At 58.4% G+C, this 14,313-nt stretch overlaps 2 protein-coding genes across 2 annotated transcripts in view; one reads left to right on the top strand and one right to left on the bottom strand.

The window, feature by feature from the left end:
* Positions 1-6,360, top strand: part of ATP6V0D1 (ATPase H+ transporting V0 subunit d1) — a 42,664-nt gene extending 36,304 nt beyond the window's left edge. The window contains exons 4-8 of the mRNA XM_007993967.3: positions 1,195-1,274; positions 5,039-5,116; positions 5,243-5,419; positions 5,520-5,597; positions 5,701-6,360. Coding sequence (XP_007992158.1) covers positions 1,195-1,274; positions 5,039-5,116; positions 5,243-5,419; positions 5,520-5,597; positions 5,701-5,862 — 575 coding nt within the window. The 3' untranslated portion in view covers positions 5,863-6,360. The remainder of the gene's footprint in view (positions 1-1,194; positions 1,275-5,038; positions 5,117-5,242; positions 5,420-5,519; positions 5,598-5,700) is intronic.
* A 470-nt stretch (positions 6,361-6,830) lies between these two features.
* Positions 6,831-13,107, bottom strand: HSD11B2 (hydroxysteroid 11-beta dehydrogenase 2). The gene is made up of 5 exons (XM_007993965.3): positions 12,717-13,107; positions 8,541-8,753; positions 8,240-8,425; positions 7,997-8,134; positions 6,831-7,795 (listed from the first exon to the last, which is right to left on the bottom strand). Exons 1-5 carry the CDS (start codon positions 12,979-12,981, stop codon positions 7,380-7,382), a joined length of 1,218 nt encoding a protein of 405 aa, XP_007992156.1. The 5' UTR covers positions 12,982-13,107; the 3' UTR covers positions 6,831-7,379.
* Positions 13,108-14,313: the final 1,206 nt, after the last annotated feature.

The raw sequence follows: 14,313 nt of genomic DNA, 5'->3' as shown, positions 1-14,313 counted from the left end.
CTCACTTCACCCCCTTCTGCTCCTGTCCTGTTGGTTTTGCTGGGCCAGGCAGGCTCCCCCAGGGTCTGACTGGGACTGTCTCACTTTGTGAAGCAGTCTGATTTCCCAGAGGGCAGAGGAGGGCTGAGCTCATGGAGAAGTGAGAGAGAGGCCCAGGTCCCTTGGAGTCCTGGGAGCTCCTATAGACTATGGAGCTCCTACAGAGCTGGAACCTGAGCAGAGCCAGAGTGGCTGGCTGCCTGTGAGGCAGAGGAGCGAAGCAAACACTGTCACTTCCCTCCACTGAGCAGGTCCCCTGGGTCAGGTCAGACAGTGTCCAGCGGATGCAAAGTCCGTGTCAGAAGCCAGGGAAGGGGAATTAAGAGCTTCCTGCAGAGCCCTGCTTAGGCAGTGCTAGTTCCTGCCTGCTTAGGAGGCTGAGGAGATGGCACTAAGTGTCCTCGTAGCCAGTCCTGGGCCTGGGGTACCACCTCCAAGAAGCCACCAGAGTTGAACCACAGGCCTCTAAGCTGCACTAGGTTCCGAGCTGAGAGGCCTGAGCCCTACCTGCTGACCTTGTCTGCCATAGGCTCTCCCAGCAACTCTGAGCTGGTTCTGGGCTGTTTGTGGCTTCTTCAGTTTCTCCGTCTTTAAAGAAGAGATAGACAAGTGAGTCTGTAGGCCCTCTTGGGGGATGAGGGTGCTGTATCCTGCTCTGGCCTCTCTTTCCAACCCCACAGTGGCCTCCTGGGTCACTGGTCTGTGCCTACCCTGCTGTTGGACTTGTCCTAAGGAGGAGGTTGGTTTTCCAAATGTGGGCGCCAGGCCTTCCTGGGGGGTGTAAGAAGTAGGCGTTAGGCCCCAAATCCACAGCTGCCTCTCCAGAAGGGAGGATGTCATGGCCTCTTATGCAAGCCTGTCTTTGGCATGGTCTGAGCTTGGGTCTGCCCCAGCAGTGATTAGATCATGTTATGGCTAGCTGCCTCCTTTATAAATCAATTTTAGGAGCAAGGAGGCAGGAGAAGCTCAGGTCAGTGTACATGGCCCAGAGCATTGCTTCTGCCACTTCCAAGGTAACAGCCCAGGCTGGGGACCCCTCAGTACCCAGTCCTGTGGGCCTTGTGGCACGGGTACTCTGTGCCATGTAGGGCAGTTGAACATCAAGATTCTGGCCTAGACCACCTGCCCACCCCTCAAACCACGTTTCCTCCCCAGCGGCTTTTTTCCAGGACTGCATTTCAGAGCAGGACCTTGACGAGATGAACATTGAGATCATCCGTAACACCCTCTACAAGGTAATGCCCCGCACAAGCCATGGGCGATTGGCCTGTCGGTGGGTGGGGCTGTGGGAAGTGGTAGGGCGGTGATTTATGTGAGGTGCTGGGACAGGATGCAGCTATGCCAGGCTCCTATCCCAGGGGCTTATCTGGCTCCCATGCTGGGCACAAGGCTGTGTGGAACAGGTTCTCTATCCCATAGTGTCTGTGGCGGGCTCAGATAAAATCAGCAGGAGTGACTGGTGCTCCACCGCTGGCCTGTGACAGCTGGCTCTTGGACAGCCGCTCCCCTAGCATTCAGGAGGATTATGGGCTACCACCCAGGCCGTAAACCCTGGAACCACCCTACCTAAGCTATTGCCAGCAAGGACAGGCACTTGAGCAAAGGCAACAGTGTGCTCAGTTATGGTGGGGGGAGGGACCTGGCGAGGCATAGCCAGGTCCTCATGTCCCTCATAGGTTCCCAAGCTTGGAGTCAGTGCCTTTTCCCACTGTCCTCATCCCCTGCCCACCTCTTGCCTCCCACCAGGCTGTAGCATAGACTGGGCAACCCCTAGGGATAGAAGGTGGGCTCAGGATTTCTGGGTCAGCACTACCCTGGCCCAAAGAGATTAAAGAGCCAGGGGACCGGAAAGGAGAGGAAGGTTTAAAAATTAAAAAAAATAAAAGCCCGAGACCAGTTAGGTTAGGGGTGTTTGGTATAGACTATGCTCTGGCTGCAGTGAGGCAGTGAGCTATACATAGCGCCAGGACCCCAGACGGGCTATAGTCAGGAACATGGATCTGTGGTGGGCAGGCCCCAAAGCGGGGCTGAGGATGACCCTGGCCAAGGGACCTGCTGACCTTACCTGTCTATTGGGTGAAAGTCCTCTCCTGACCTGGTTGGAGCGAGCTGGCTGACATTCGGCTGCAGCCTGAGCCCAGGCCCGCCAATCTCCCTGCAGGGGCCTGGGCCAGAGCACACTGTAGGTCTGGTGATAGGGGAAGGGCCTGCCTGGAGGTTGCAGTGGTGTCGGCAAGGGACCAACACGTGCAGAAGGAAAGCATGGAGCATGCGCCAAGTGGCAGGCAGTTTGCTGTGGAAGGACACATTCCAGATGGACAGGGGAGAAGTCTAGAAGAAGAGGCAGGCATGGGATCAAGTTACCCAGGGCTTTGAATGTAAGGCCGGAAGTTTGAACATAGTCCCGTGGGCAGGGTCAGCCAGTGGAGGTTTCCAACAGAGCAGAGTCTTCTCAGAAAGCCCCTTCTAGCCACAACGTGGAGAGCAGATTAGAAGGCCTGAGACCAGAGGTAGGAAGGTCGTCAGCTTCTTTAATCCTTTGGACTGCACTAGGAACTGGGAAGGTGTCATTATCCCCATGTGAAAATGGGGAAACTGAAGGCTCAGAGAAGTAGGGTGGGTTGCCTAAAGCTACATAATAAGTCACTGGCAGTGCCAGGGATCACACCTGGCTCAGCTTGTTTGCAAAAGTGAGTGCTCTCACCCACTCCACTAATAGGGCACAGGCCAGCCAGTTAGCTGAGAGGAGAGAGAACATACGTGTATGTGTGTGTGTGTGTGTGTGTGTGTGTGTGTTTACGCACGCGCCTAGCTGGCCTGTTGCCGGGTTCCCTGCCCTGAGACAGGGTGAGGGGTGCGGCTGTCCGCCAGCCTCACCCATGCCCTCACCGGGCCTGACTGGTTCTAGCTGGAGTTGCTGGCGAGGGCTACCCAGGCACCAGTTCGTAAACATGGACCCAATGCTGTGGGCCTTGTGCCAGGACTGCCAGCCTGTCAGGCAATGTCCCAGCCCAATGACCACAGATGGGAGATTAGGTGGACCCTCAGCCACCCGGCGGGTGGGAACAGTAGGCAGCTGGTGCAGCAGCCGTGGACTGGCAGACTCTAGGGGACAGGGTGGGGGTGGGAAGGTGACCTTGGTACTGGGGTTGCTGGGATCTTGCCAGTTTCTTTAGCTGCCCTAGCCTCCAGAGAAGAGTCCCACCAGCCTCCCTGACCCTGGGATCAGCCTCTCCTGGGATTGGTACAGATTGGCTAAGCAATTGGGTAGGTAGCAGGGCATGGAGCCCAAGACCTGGTTAGTTGTTCCCCCACAAATAGGAAGTGCAGGCCCCACTGGGGCAGGCTGTGGGATTTTTGACGTATCCAGCTTGGCTGGCCACAGGGAAGGAGGTGACTGGGGATAGGCCCCTAGAGGGACTGTGAAAGGTACCACCAAACCATGAGAGGGGTTGGCAGCTATCTCTGCCACCCAGGCCCTCTGATCCCTGAGATCCTCTGTGCTGGGGTCAACCCTCTCTTCCAGGCTTCTTACTCCCTGACCTGTCCTAGATTTTTGTTTCCCGTGATCCCAGAGGTCACTCTCAGGCCTTCCCCTGAGTCGAGCTTGCCCAGCGTTGCTCGCCAGGGCAGACCTGGGCTCACAGACTCCTGGGTCTCATCTCATCTCTCTTGGAGCACCACCCAGCAGAGCCTGTGAGCCCAAGTTGGCTGATAGTTGGTGGAAAGGTCTCCACACCTTGGAGTTTAGACCTCAGTATGAAAAGCTTTCCATGCCATCCAGCCCTTGCCTGCAACCTGGAAGAATAATCTCTAGCCTGTGGAGCCAGAGTCTCTGAGCCCATGCCAGCAGATGGGACTAGGGAGGTCTAAGTGGAGGCTGGCCATTACAAGGGAGCTCCCCATGGGGCCCGTAAGATCATCCACCTTCCTTGGCATGGAGAGGTGTTGGGAGGAAGCATGGCTGCTCTTGTGAGTGAGCGTTGGGAGGGACCTGGGGCCTGGGCTGACCTCTTCTTTCCTCATGCCCAGCAGATCCAATTTGCCTGGGCAGGGAGTGCTTGTTCCCGCCGGCAGCCCATGTGCCTGCCATTGTACTGTGCCCAGCTGACGTCCATGTAGGCAATAACCATCCCTCAGCAGGAACTGGCCTGACAATTTTGTTCTTGCTGTGTGATGCTGAGGGACTGCCTGGAGGATGGGAGGAGGAGGTGTTCTGTAAGGGAGGGTGGCAGAGAGGGCCGGGTCACTCAGTCCCTGCCATCCCTGTGGACTCTCAGGTGTGGCCTTTCCTCACCAGCCCACGGACACCTGTTTTGTTTTGTTTTGTTTTTTTTCTTTTCTGAGACGGAGTCTCTTTCTGTCGCCCAGGCTGGAGTGCAGTGGCATGATCTCAGTTCACTGCAACCTCTGCCTCTCGGGTTCAAGCAATTCTCTGCCTCAGTCTCCCGAGTAGCTGAGATTACAGGCGCCCGCCACCATGCCTGGCTAATTTTTAAAATATTTTTAGTAGAGACAGGGTTTCACCATCTTGACCAGGCTGGTCTTGAACTCTTGATCTTGTGATCCACCCACCTTGGCCTCCCAAAGTGCTGGGATTACAGGCGTGAGCCACCACATCCAGCCACACCTGGTTTTCAGAAGCTGAGGAAGGGGAGGTTTGGAAAGATTTGGGGAAAGGAAGGCAGAGCAGCAGGGGGAAGTCAGAGGACCCCTGCGAGCCCAGCCTTCTGTGAGATGAGGGGGTGAAGGGGACTGTAGGCTGAAGCAGACAGTCCAGTGGGCCCTGCCCTGGCACTCCTGCATGGGAGGCTATGGGCAGCTGCCACTTGGCTGATTCACAGAAGTGTTTGGCTTTGCTGTAAGGGCTGCCCTGGCCCATCCATGGGTGTGCTTGTACCCACCTTGAAAGGGGCTAGGGAGGGGAGGAGGGAGCTATGAGGGCTTGGCCCTCCAGAGCCTCCTTGCCTGTGCTGAGCAAGCTGCATGCTCTGCACAGGCATATCTGGAGTCCTTCTACAAGTTCTGCACCCTACTGGGCGGGACTACGGCCGATGCCATGTGCCCCATCCTAGAGGTGAGTGCCTACCCGCCCTCCTGCCTGCTGGTGCCCGCTAGCCCTGGCCTGGGGAGGCTCTGCCAACTGACTGGCTACTGCCTTCTTCTTCCTCCCTCTCTCCTTACCTGTGCACTGGCTCCACAGTTTGAAGCAGACCGCCGCGCCTTCATCATCACCATCAATTCTTTCGGCACAGAGCTGTCCAAAGAGGACCGTGCCAAGCTCTTTCCACACTGTGGGCGGCTCTACCCTGAGGGCCTGGCGCAGCTGGCTCGGGCTGATGACTATGAGCAGGTCAAGAACGTGGCCGATTACTACCCGGTGAGTGCCCCGGCTGGCAGGACAGCGGGTGGGCGTGTTGTCACCAAGCACACCCACCCAGAGCCCTCATGCTTGTGCTTTCCCCCACCCCCCTGGCCAGGAGTACAAGCTGCTCTTCGAGGGTGCAGGTAGCAACCCTGGAGACAAGACGCTGGAGGACCGATTCTTTGAGCATGAGGTGAGTCTGTGGGGTCTGCTTGTCAGAGGGAGGCCAACCTGGTGGTTTAGACCTGACTCTGTGGCCATAGCCACCTGGATACCACATCTTCCTGTGTCCACAGGTAAAGCTGAACAAGTTGGCCTTCCTGAACCAGTTCCACTTTGGTGTCTTCTATGCCTTTGTGAAGCTCAAGGAGCAGGAGTGTCGCAACATCGTGTGGATCGCTGAATGTATCGCCCAGCGCCACCGCGCCAAAATCGACAACTACATCCCTATCTTCTAGCGTCCTGGCCCAAGGCTCTCAATTGCACTCTGCGTGTGTGTGTGTGTGTGTGTGTGTGTGTGTGGTGTGTGGTCTGTGACAAGCCTGTGGCTCACCTGCCTGCCCAGGGTATAGTACACTGTCCTAGCGGCTGCCCAGTTCTCCTGACTCTCTTAGAGACTGTTCTTAGGCCTGAAAAGGGGCTGGGCACCCCCCACCAAGGATGGACCAAGACCCCCTCCAGAGCAAGGAGGCCCCCTCAGCCCTGTGTTTACAGCCGCTGATGTGTCTAAGAAGCATGTGGTCACTTTCATGTTCCTCCCTAACTCCCTAACCTGAGAACCCTGGGGGCTGGGGGTAGTTCGAGCCTCCTCTCCCTTCTGTGAGTCACTCCCAGAGCCGTGGCCCATGGGAAGGATAGAGTGTGTGTGTCCTTGGGGCCTGGGGGGATGTTGCTTGTCAGCTCCCTCCCTCAGCCCTGCCCCTCTGAGACAATAAAACTGCCCTCTCTAAGCCCAACTGTCTGCTGTCTCCTTTAGGCCTTAGTACCTCTCCATGACCCCTAATTTCCCTTGTGACCCCACCTTGCTAAGCAACCCTGCCTAAGCCTCCACCTCCCTCCCTCAGTCAGCAGCCCACATTCTTCAGGGTTGGGGAGTTCCTGGAAGATAGCTCCTTCTGCTGGAGGCTCAGATGCATACAGGCCTGGGAAGCTAGGTGTTGGCCCTGGAGGCCCCCCTGGCCTTTCCAGTTGCTTCAAGCAATTGGGATCAGGGTCATTACCCCTATTTCACTATGAGGAAACCCATGGTCTTAAATGATTTGCCCCACGTCAGTGGAGGAGGGGGAGGTATGAATCACAGAGTCTACCAGGGGAGTCCCCAGCCTCCACGCTGAGCCCCAGGAGTTGCCACCCTGTCACATGGCCACATCATGTCACTCAGCCAGCCAGCCAGTCACCCCCTCCAAACAGCACTTGCCGCATTTTAGAAGAAATAAAAATTTGTCTTTATTTAACATGTGGCAATTGGGAAGTACAGTACAACCTTCCCTGTGGCTTGGGGGCGTGTAGTTGGGGCCCTAATTCTTGAGCCAGTCAAGAGACACTTGGGATTTAACCCTCAATTGCAGCACTGAGGCACTGGTGCTGAGAAACAATCCTGAGGGGGACCCCAACCCACCCAGTCACTCCTTAGTTTGCAGAGGCACCATCTGCAGAGTCCTGTGAAAGACTGCAGTGAGGTCTTTCACGAGACTCCCCATCCAGCAGAGTTCTCCAAGCTGCAGGGTAGAGTGTTGTGCCAGGAGGGTCTGTTTGGGCTCATGAAGCAGTGGAGAGGTGCAGAGGCACACTGGGAAACCTTGGCCTCACCGGGCCTGGATTGGGCATCGGCAGTGGGCATGAAGTGGGGGCAGGATCCTTTAGGCTAGGGTCCAGGACAGACTTGGGGGATGGTAATGCTGGGGGTTTTCGGGGAGGAACCAAGGGCTCACAGAGCCTTCTGTGCTGCAGTGGCTGGGCCATAGGTGCACAGGGCTCACCGAGCCACTGCTGGGGAAGGGCCGAGGCTCAGGTTTGGGTCCTGGGCTGCGTCCTGTGGTGGGGTAGCGCCAGGCTGGCCAGGCTGCAGTGCTCGAGGCAGACAGTGACTGATGAAGAAGGTCTGCAGGAAGCGGCGCCGCAGGCCCTCAGGCAGGTAGTAGTGGATGAAGTACATGAGCCCCAGGCCCTGGCCGGGGTAATAGCGGCGGCGGGGCCGAGCTGCCAGCAGCGCATCTGTGATGGCATCTACAACTGGGCTGAGGTCGGACATGGCCAGGCGTAGCGAGCGCAGGAACTGCCCGTGCAAGTGTTCGATGTAGTCCTTGCCATAGGCCTGCAGCAGCTCTTGAGGCAGGTTGGCCAGCAGCAATTGCTTGCGCTTTTCCCACTGACCCACATTTCTCACTGACTCTGGGGAAGGAGTGGCAAGGTCAGAGCGGGGTCAGCTAGGGGAGCCAAAGTCAATTAGGACTATTTAACTTGCGCCAGGTCTCCAGCCAAAACCACACCCCCAACCAAAACCACGACCGTTCATCAAAGTTGACCTGCCCCCATAAGACCATTCCCAGCCCCACTCCCCACCCCCACCCCACTCCCAGCCCTGATTCCCACCTGTCTTGAAGCAGCCAGGCTGGATGATGCTGACCTTGACCCCCCAGGGAAGGAGTTCACAGCTGAATGTGTCCATGAGTAGTGCCACAGCCGCCTTGGAGGTTCCATAGGCCCCCAAGCATGGATATGGCATGTCCCCTGTGGATGGATTGGGAGTGGGGCAGCTCAGCTTTGGCAAGGGGCTCCCTAAGCCCTCCCTTACCCCAGGGGGCTCCTTTTTGCTCCAGTGGGGCAGGCACTCACCCGCTGGGCTGCCCACAGTCACGATACGGCCCCTTGAGCTGCGCAGCAGGGGCAGGAGGCCCTTGGTCAGCTGGAGTGTGCCAAAGAAATTCACCTCCATGCAGCTACGGAAAGTGGCCACTGGAGACAGCTCCGCATCAGCAACTACTTCATTGTGGCCTGCGTTGTTGACCAGGCCCCACAGGCCTGGAGTCACAGAGCAGAGGAGGAAGCCTCAGGTCAGCCCAGCAGCAAACTTCCAGTCCCCGTGTCCTTCCCACTACCCTGCCATGCCCTTGCCTGGTGGACACTTGCCACTGACCAGTGCTGGTGGTGTGGGCCTTGGTGAACTCTAGCACGCGGCTAATGTCTCCTGGTTTGGTCAGGTCCAGCTGCAGCAGCCTTAGGCGAGGGGAGCAGCAGGTACGCAGCTCGATGGCACCGGGGCTGTTCAACTCCAATACGGTGGCCAGCACCGTGAAGCCCATGGAGTCCAGTTTCTTGGCCGTCTCCTTGCCAAAACCAGAGTCACAGCCTGGCCAGGGCAGGGCAGGGCAGTCAGTGACCTTCCACTGTGGCCCCAGCCTAGCCTGAGACAACCCCACAATCACCAGGGTCTGGATGGGATCCAGGCCCCTGCAAACCCAAGCCACCAGCAATAAACGACCCTAACTCCTTCCCTAGGCCCATCCCTGGTAGGCTTTGCCCCTCTAGCTGAGCCCTGGGCCCTAACTCTGTGACAGCTGTCATCTGTCTGACTCCCCATGGCTGCCCTACCAATATGGCTTACAGAAGAGGAAACTAAGGCCTAGTAATGCTAAGTTGCTTCCCAAATCCACATAGGTCAGGTCTGGGACAGTCCCAGGCCCCAGTGTGGTTCTGCTTTCTTGATTTCAGGTCACAGCTCACAGGCACAGGCATAGTATTAGTACGGAGCCTCCCTTTCTTTTTCTTTTCTTTTTTTTTTTTCTTTTTTTCTTTTTTCTTTTTTTTTTTTTTGAGACAGGGTCTCGCTCTGTTGCCCAGGTTGGAGTGCAGTGGCATGATCTCAGCTCACTGAAACCTCCGCCTCCTGGGTTTAAGCGATTCTCCTGCCTCAGCCTCCTGAGTAGCTGGGATTACAGGTGTGCATCACCATGGGCCTGGCTAATTTTTGTACTTCTAGTAGAGCTGGGGTTTCACCATGTTGGTCAGGCTGGTCTCTAACTCTTGACCTCATGATCTGCCTGCCTCGGCCTCCCAAAGTGCTGGGATTACAGGTGTGAGCCACTGCGCCCAGCCTGCCTGGCTGGTTTTTAAATTTTTTTTGCAGAGACGGGAGTCTCACTATGTTGCCCAAGCTGGTTTTGAACTCCTGGGCTCAAGTGATCCTCCCACCTTGGCCTCTCAAAGTGCTGGGATTGAAGATGTGAGCCACCACATCGGGCTTCTCTTCCTTTCTGACTGCCTAGGCCTCTCCTCCCTTAATCTGGACTCTGAAGCAGCCTCTTCTCTAGTCCTGTCCCTTCCTGCCCTCTTGAAGCCCTTCTCTACCTAAGCAGCTGAAGGGATCTATCCAAAAATGACAATATCCCTCTGTGCTGCAAACCTTTCCAAGGCTGCCACAGTCCTCAGAATGAAGCCCAAGCTCCCTGGCTCAGGCCCTGTATAACATGAGCCCCACCTCCCTTCCCAGCCTCAACACGCTCTACTATTTTTTCAGGCTGGAGGCAAGCTGGAGGCAAGCTGGAGGCCCATCCCCACTTCACCCAGACCCTTGGAATTCCAATCAGTGGCAACACGGGTGTTTTCTGAGCCCCAGACTACTTGCCTCCAGGACAGGGACCATGCTAGATGAAGAAGAGAACAGACCTACATTTGAATCCCTTCCCACACCCACCAAGTGTGACCAAGGTTAGTTACCACTCTTGGAGGCTTAATTTCTGTCTTTGGTATGCAGAGAGAAGAACCACCAGGCAGAGCCAGTGTAGGGGTCCATAGTACTGATAAGCCCCTGCCTCCTTGATTGTTCCCATGCTGATCCTGGCTCCATGGGCAGCCAGTGAGGGAAGGGGAAAGGCCAGTGAGTGGGGAGGCTTTCTGTTCTGCTCCTGCTCCCACCCCTGGCCCTCAACCCTGCCCCCCAACCCCCATTTTCTGGAATAGAAGCTGCAAAGCAGCTCTGCTTCCCTACTCCTGGACTGCTCAGTACGGTCTCCCCATCTCAGCTCCACTCCCTCTACTGAAAACAGCACTGGGCAGGGGGCTTCAAGCTCCTGCTGAGGAGAGGTACTCCCCAGGCAAGTCTGCCTTGGAGAGGGAGGCAAGCATGTGTGTGTGCGTGTGTGTGTGTGTAGACACACACATGCATACGTGCACTTGCCCGGGTCCCTCTCAGAGCAGACAGGTCCTCCCAAGGGAAACAGACCTCCCAATTCTGACTTGAGCAGACCACAGGCCTCAGGTCTGTGGTCCCAAGTCACCCACATCTTGCACACCCTCTTGCTCATGTGTACACCCTCAGATACCTGTACATACTTCCAACCTGGCTGGATGTTTTCACAATGGGCTCAATCCCTACCACCCATTGGTGCACACGTGCACATGCGTGCACACAGGCACCTGACCCTCAGCCCAAACCCTGATTCCACAGCTGAGCTCCAGGAGTAGCCTCGGCAAGTGGTTCTCTGGGCATTCTTAGGAGGGGGAGGGGGAGTGGCAGCTCTACCGGGCCCAAGACACAGTGTTCTTGGCAAGTGGGGCCGAACCTGGTTACCTACTTGTCTTCCAGCCGGGTGTTGAGAGACAACCCCCAAGTGTTAGGGCCCTGGGAAACTTGGAGGCTTCCTGATGCTTGTACAGGGCAGGTTGGGTAGTCCTCTCTCCCCCAACCCCAGCTTTGCCACCAGAGATCTGGTGAGCCCAAGTTAGAGAAAGCATCCCTCCTCTTACCTCTCTCTCAGGCTCAAAGCCAGAAGAAACAGCAGCAGCACAAAGGCCTGAGGTGAGACCTCAGGAAAGACCACCCAGCTAGGCCACTAGTACCTGCAGATGGCCTGGGTCCTGTTGAGGTGGCTCACAAAGAAAGCAGGAAGGGATCTGCCCTGTCCCCAGAGGCAGAGCCCACAATCTAGCCCCTACTTCATACCAGGGGTGTCTGTTGACTTTCCTTCCTCAAACCCCCGAAATTGGGGTCAGCTGAGGCTTCACACTGCTCCTGGAACCTGGGTCTCTCCTGTCCAGCCCGAACACTTCCCCATCTCTACCATCTCTGCTGAAGTGTGTGGCCCTTGTGCCTCCTTCCCCCCTACTCTGCCTCAGCAGTCTGACTTCTTACCTGATTCAAGGCCCATCCCAAGGAAACCACCTCACATCCCCTTCTCCCCACCCCCACAGCCAGACTGGCTGTCCCCTGCAGAGGCCATGTGTACTCCTGCCTTAAGCCTTTGTCCCACATCCTTTCTCTGATCCGAGATCCCTTTCATACTCCACTTATCTCCACTCATCCTCCGGGGCCCCACTCAAGGATTTCCTCCTCCGGAAAATTCTCCCAGCCCCATCTGATCACACGGGACGCCTAGTAGACCCAGGTCTCTGAGAAGCCTGGTTGCTGGCTGCCCCAGCCGAGGTGCAATGCAAGGACAAAGCCCAGAGCACCTGTCCAAACCCATGGGTGTTGGGGGAAGAGACAAGGCTGCCCCTCCCCCCATGCAATGGAGTCAGTGCCCCCTGGCCTTTCTCCCCCTCCCCACTTCCGGCCGGGCCTGCAGCCCCCGCTTCCCCTTCCCTCCCTCTGGTGACAGATTTATTCCCTGCTTCAGACAAAGGAGCTCAGCTACACGGTCAGAGGCACCTGAGCCCAGCTCTCCAAGAGCTCCTTCCTGGGCACAGAGGACCAGGAGGGCTTGGGGGTGGGGTGCTGGGTGCAGGCTCCGAACTACTGCCTCAGCAGTTTGGCAGTGGATGGCTACACAGAAAGACAGCTGAATGTCCAGCTGCCCCTCATGGTGACCTCAAGCTTTTCTGAACTCCAAGGATCCCAGCCAGTGGGGGATGGGTCGGGTGGGGAAGTTCCCCATCTAAGCTCTTCCCTCTGGCCCCAGGAATGGGAGATGGGGTGTCTCAGGTGGGGATGTCAGGCAGCGTTCAAGGGGTAACGATCCTCCCTTCTCAAAGCCTCCGAAGTCCCCTGAAACTGCTCTTTTGGGGAAGGGAATGGCATAAACTCTCAAACTCCAGGAGGCTCCCTCTTCTCAGCCACCAGTCAGTTTCCTTCTTGAACCTGCCCACTCCCTGTCTCACTTTCCCTCCAACACTCCCTGCAGCAGCAGGTAGTGAACCCGGGCTTGGGGAGGTGCCCGGCGCTCCCTACTTGGCTCGCTCCCTGCACCCAGGGGAGAACTCTCCCACTCTTGCGCTGGGGAGCCCGCCTGGCCGTGCCCATGAGGAGTCAGTCCTGTGAGTGTCTAGTCCCGCCCTCGAGCCTGGAGTCCCCGCGCTCCGCGACCCGCGCACTCACCGGTGATGAGCACCGCGCGAGTGGCCACCGGCAGGCGCTGCGGGCGCGCCAGGCGGGACAACGCGATCCAGCCGGCGGCGGCCAGCACGGCGAGTGCGGCCGGCGGGGGCAGCAGGCGCTGGCACAGCCAGTCGAGCGCGGCCAGCAGCGCCAGCGCCGCCAGCAGCGGGCGGCCCAGACGCAGGTCTGAGCGCAGCAGCTGCAGCAGCGCGCGGGCAGCCACGAGCAGCCAGGCGCCGCCCGACGGCCAAGGCCAGCGCTCCATGGCGGCCCAGCGGGCTGGGGCTGGGCGGGGCGGGAGCCGGGCCGGGGATCGGGGAGAAAGAGAGTCTGGGCCCGGGCGCGGAGTGTGGGGGAACACCGGCCTCGGGCGCGGGAGGGACACAGGCTTCCTCTGCTCGCCCTCGGGCCGAGCTTATAAAGAGCCCCGGGGGCGGGGGAGAGGGCGGGGAGCGGGCGGGGAGGGGGCGGGGCTTTCCTCCACTTCTCTCCCGGCACCCCCTGCAGGGCAGGTGCCCCCCCCCCGCCCCGCCCCGCCCCCTCGACCAGATTCGATTTGGAAAAAGCCGGAACAAAGTCCCAAAGTTGCTGCGCTAGAGGAGCCGCCTGGCTGCAGCACCCACGCGCCCGGGGCTGGCAAGCCGCTGCGCTCAGGTGAGCACATGCCACTCACGCTTGTTCGGTACACCTGAGGACACGCACAACCGGCATCTCGGTGCCCTTTGCTGATCGCACCGCCGCGGCCGCCAAGCCTGCAGGAACACCGTGGGGAACCAGCCGGTGCTCACCTGGTCTCCGCTGCCGCTGCCGCCAGCGCCCGTACACGCGCCGCACTCCCACGTGGTCCGCGGCGCCAGGTCCCTGGCGCACACACCCTAAGGCGCGCTCACCCCTGAGCAGCTCGCGGCCACAAAACCCGCCTGGGACAGGGGCTGGTGGGGAAGCAGGACGACCGCTCCGGGTTCTTGGAGTCTCTGCCCCATCTTTCCCTTTCCTTCCAGGGCTTAGCCCTGGGGACGCACGACCCCACTTCCTACCTCACAAATATATGTGTGTGGGGGTCAGTGGCGGGTGGGGTGTCAGAGGAAGCACCTAGGTCTCCCATTACCTATGGCCCACCCCGCCAACCCCAACAGCCAGGCCAGAGGGGTGTCAGTGAAGAAGGCAGCCTCTAGGACAGGGTGTTCCCTGCCTTGCTCCCCTGAACCCCCAGGGGGTAAAATAAGTGGTATGAGTGTGGGTGGATTTTTCTGCCTGCGTGTGTGAAGGTCTCCATGCTTGTGTGTGGCCCAGTGGCCCCCCCACCCTGCCCACCCCTGTGTCTGGCACCCTGTGCCTAGCATCCATGCCAGGGCTCTGCCAGGCACTGGGAGTTGGTGCCAGTACCTGGCTGCAGGCTTGATGCTGAGAGGAGTAGGTGCAGCCCTCGGCAGACGGGTCCCTGCTTCCCGTGGGCCTCAGGCCATGCTCAGTGCCTCATCCCTGCCCTCCCAAGGTCCTGGGAGGTTGTGGACTCCCTGTCACACCTCCTAGCCCTGTTACTCATTCTCTCGTAGGTGCCCAGGCTCTGCCAGGGTTTCAGGGCAATGCCTCCTCC

Source organism: Chlorocebus sabaeus, chromosome 5 (genome assembly GCF_047675955.1).
Source record: "Chlorocebus sabaeus isolate Y175 chromosome 5, mChlSab1.0.hap1, whole genome shotgun sequence".
NCBI classification, from domain to species: domain Eukaryota; kingdom Metazoa; phylum Chordata; class Mammalia; order Primates; family Cercopithecidae; genus Chlorocebus; species Chlorocebus sabaeus.
This window is presented reverse-complemented; position numbering and strand designations above follow the sequence as displayed.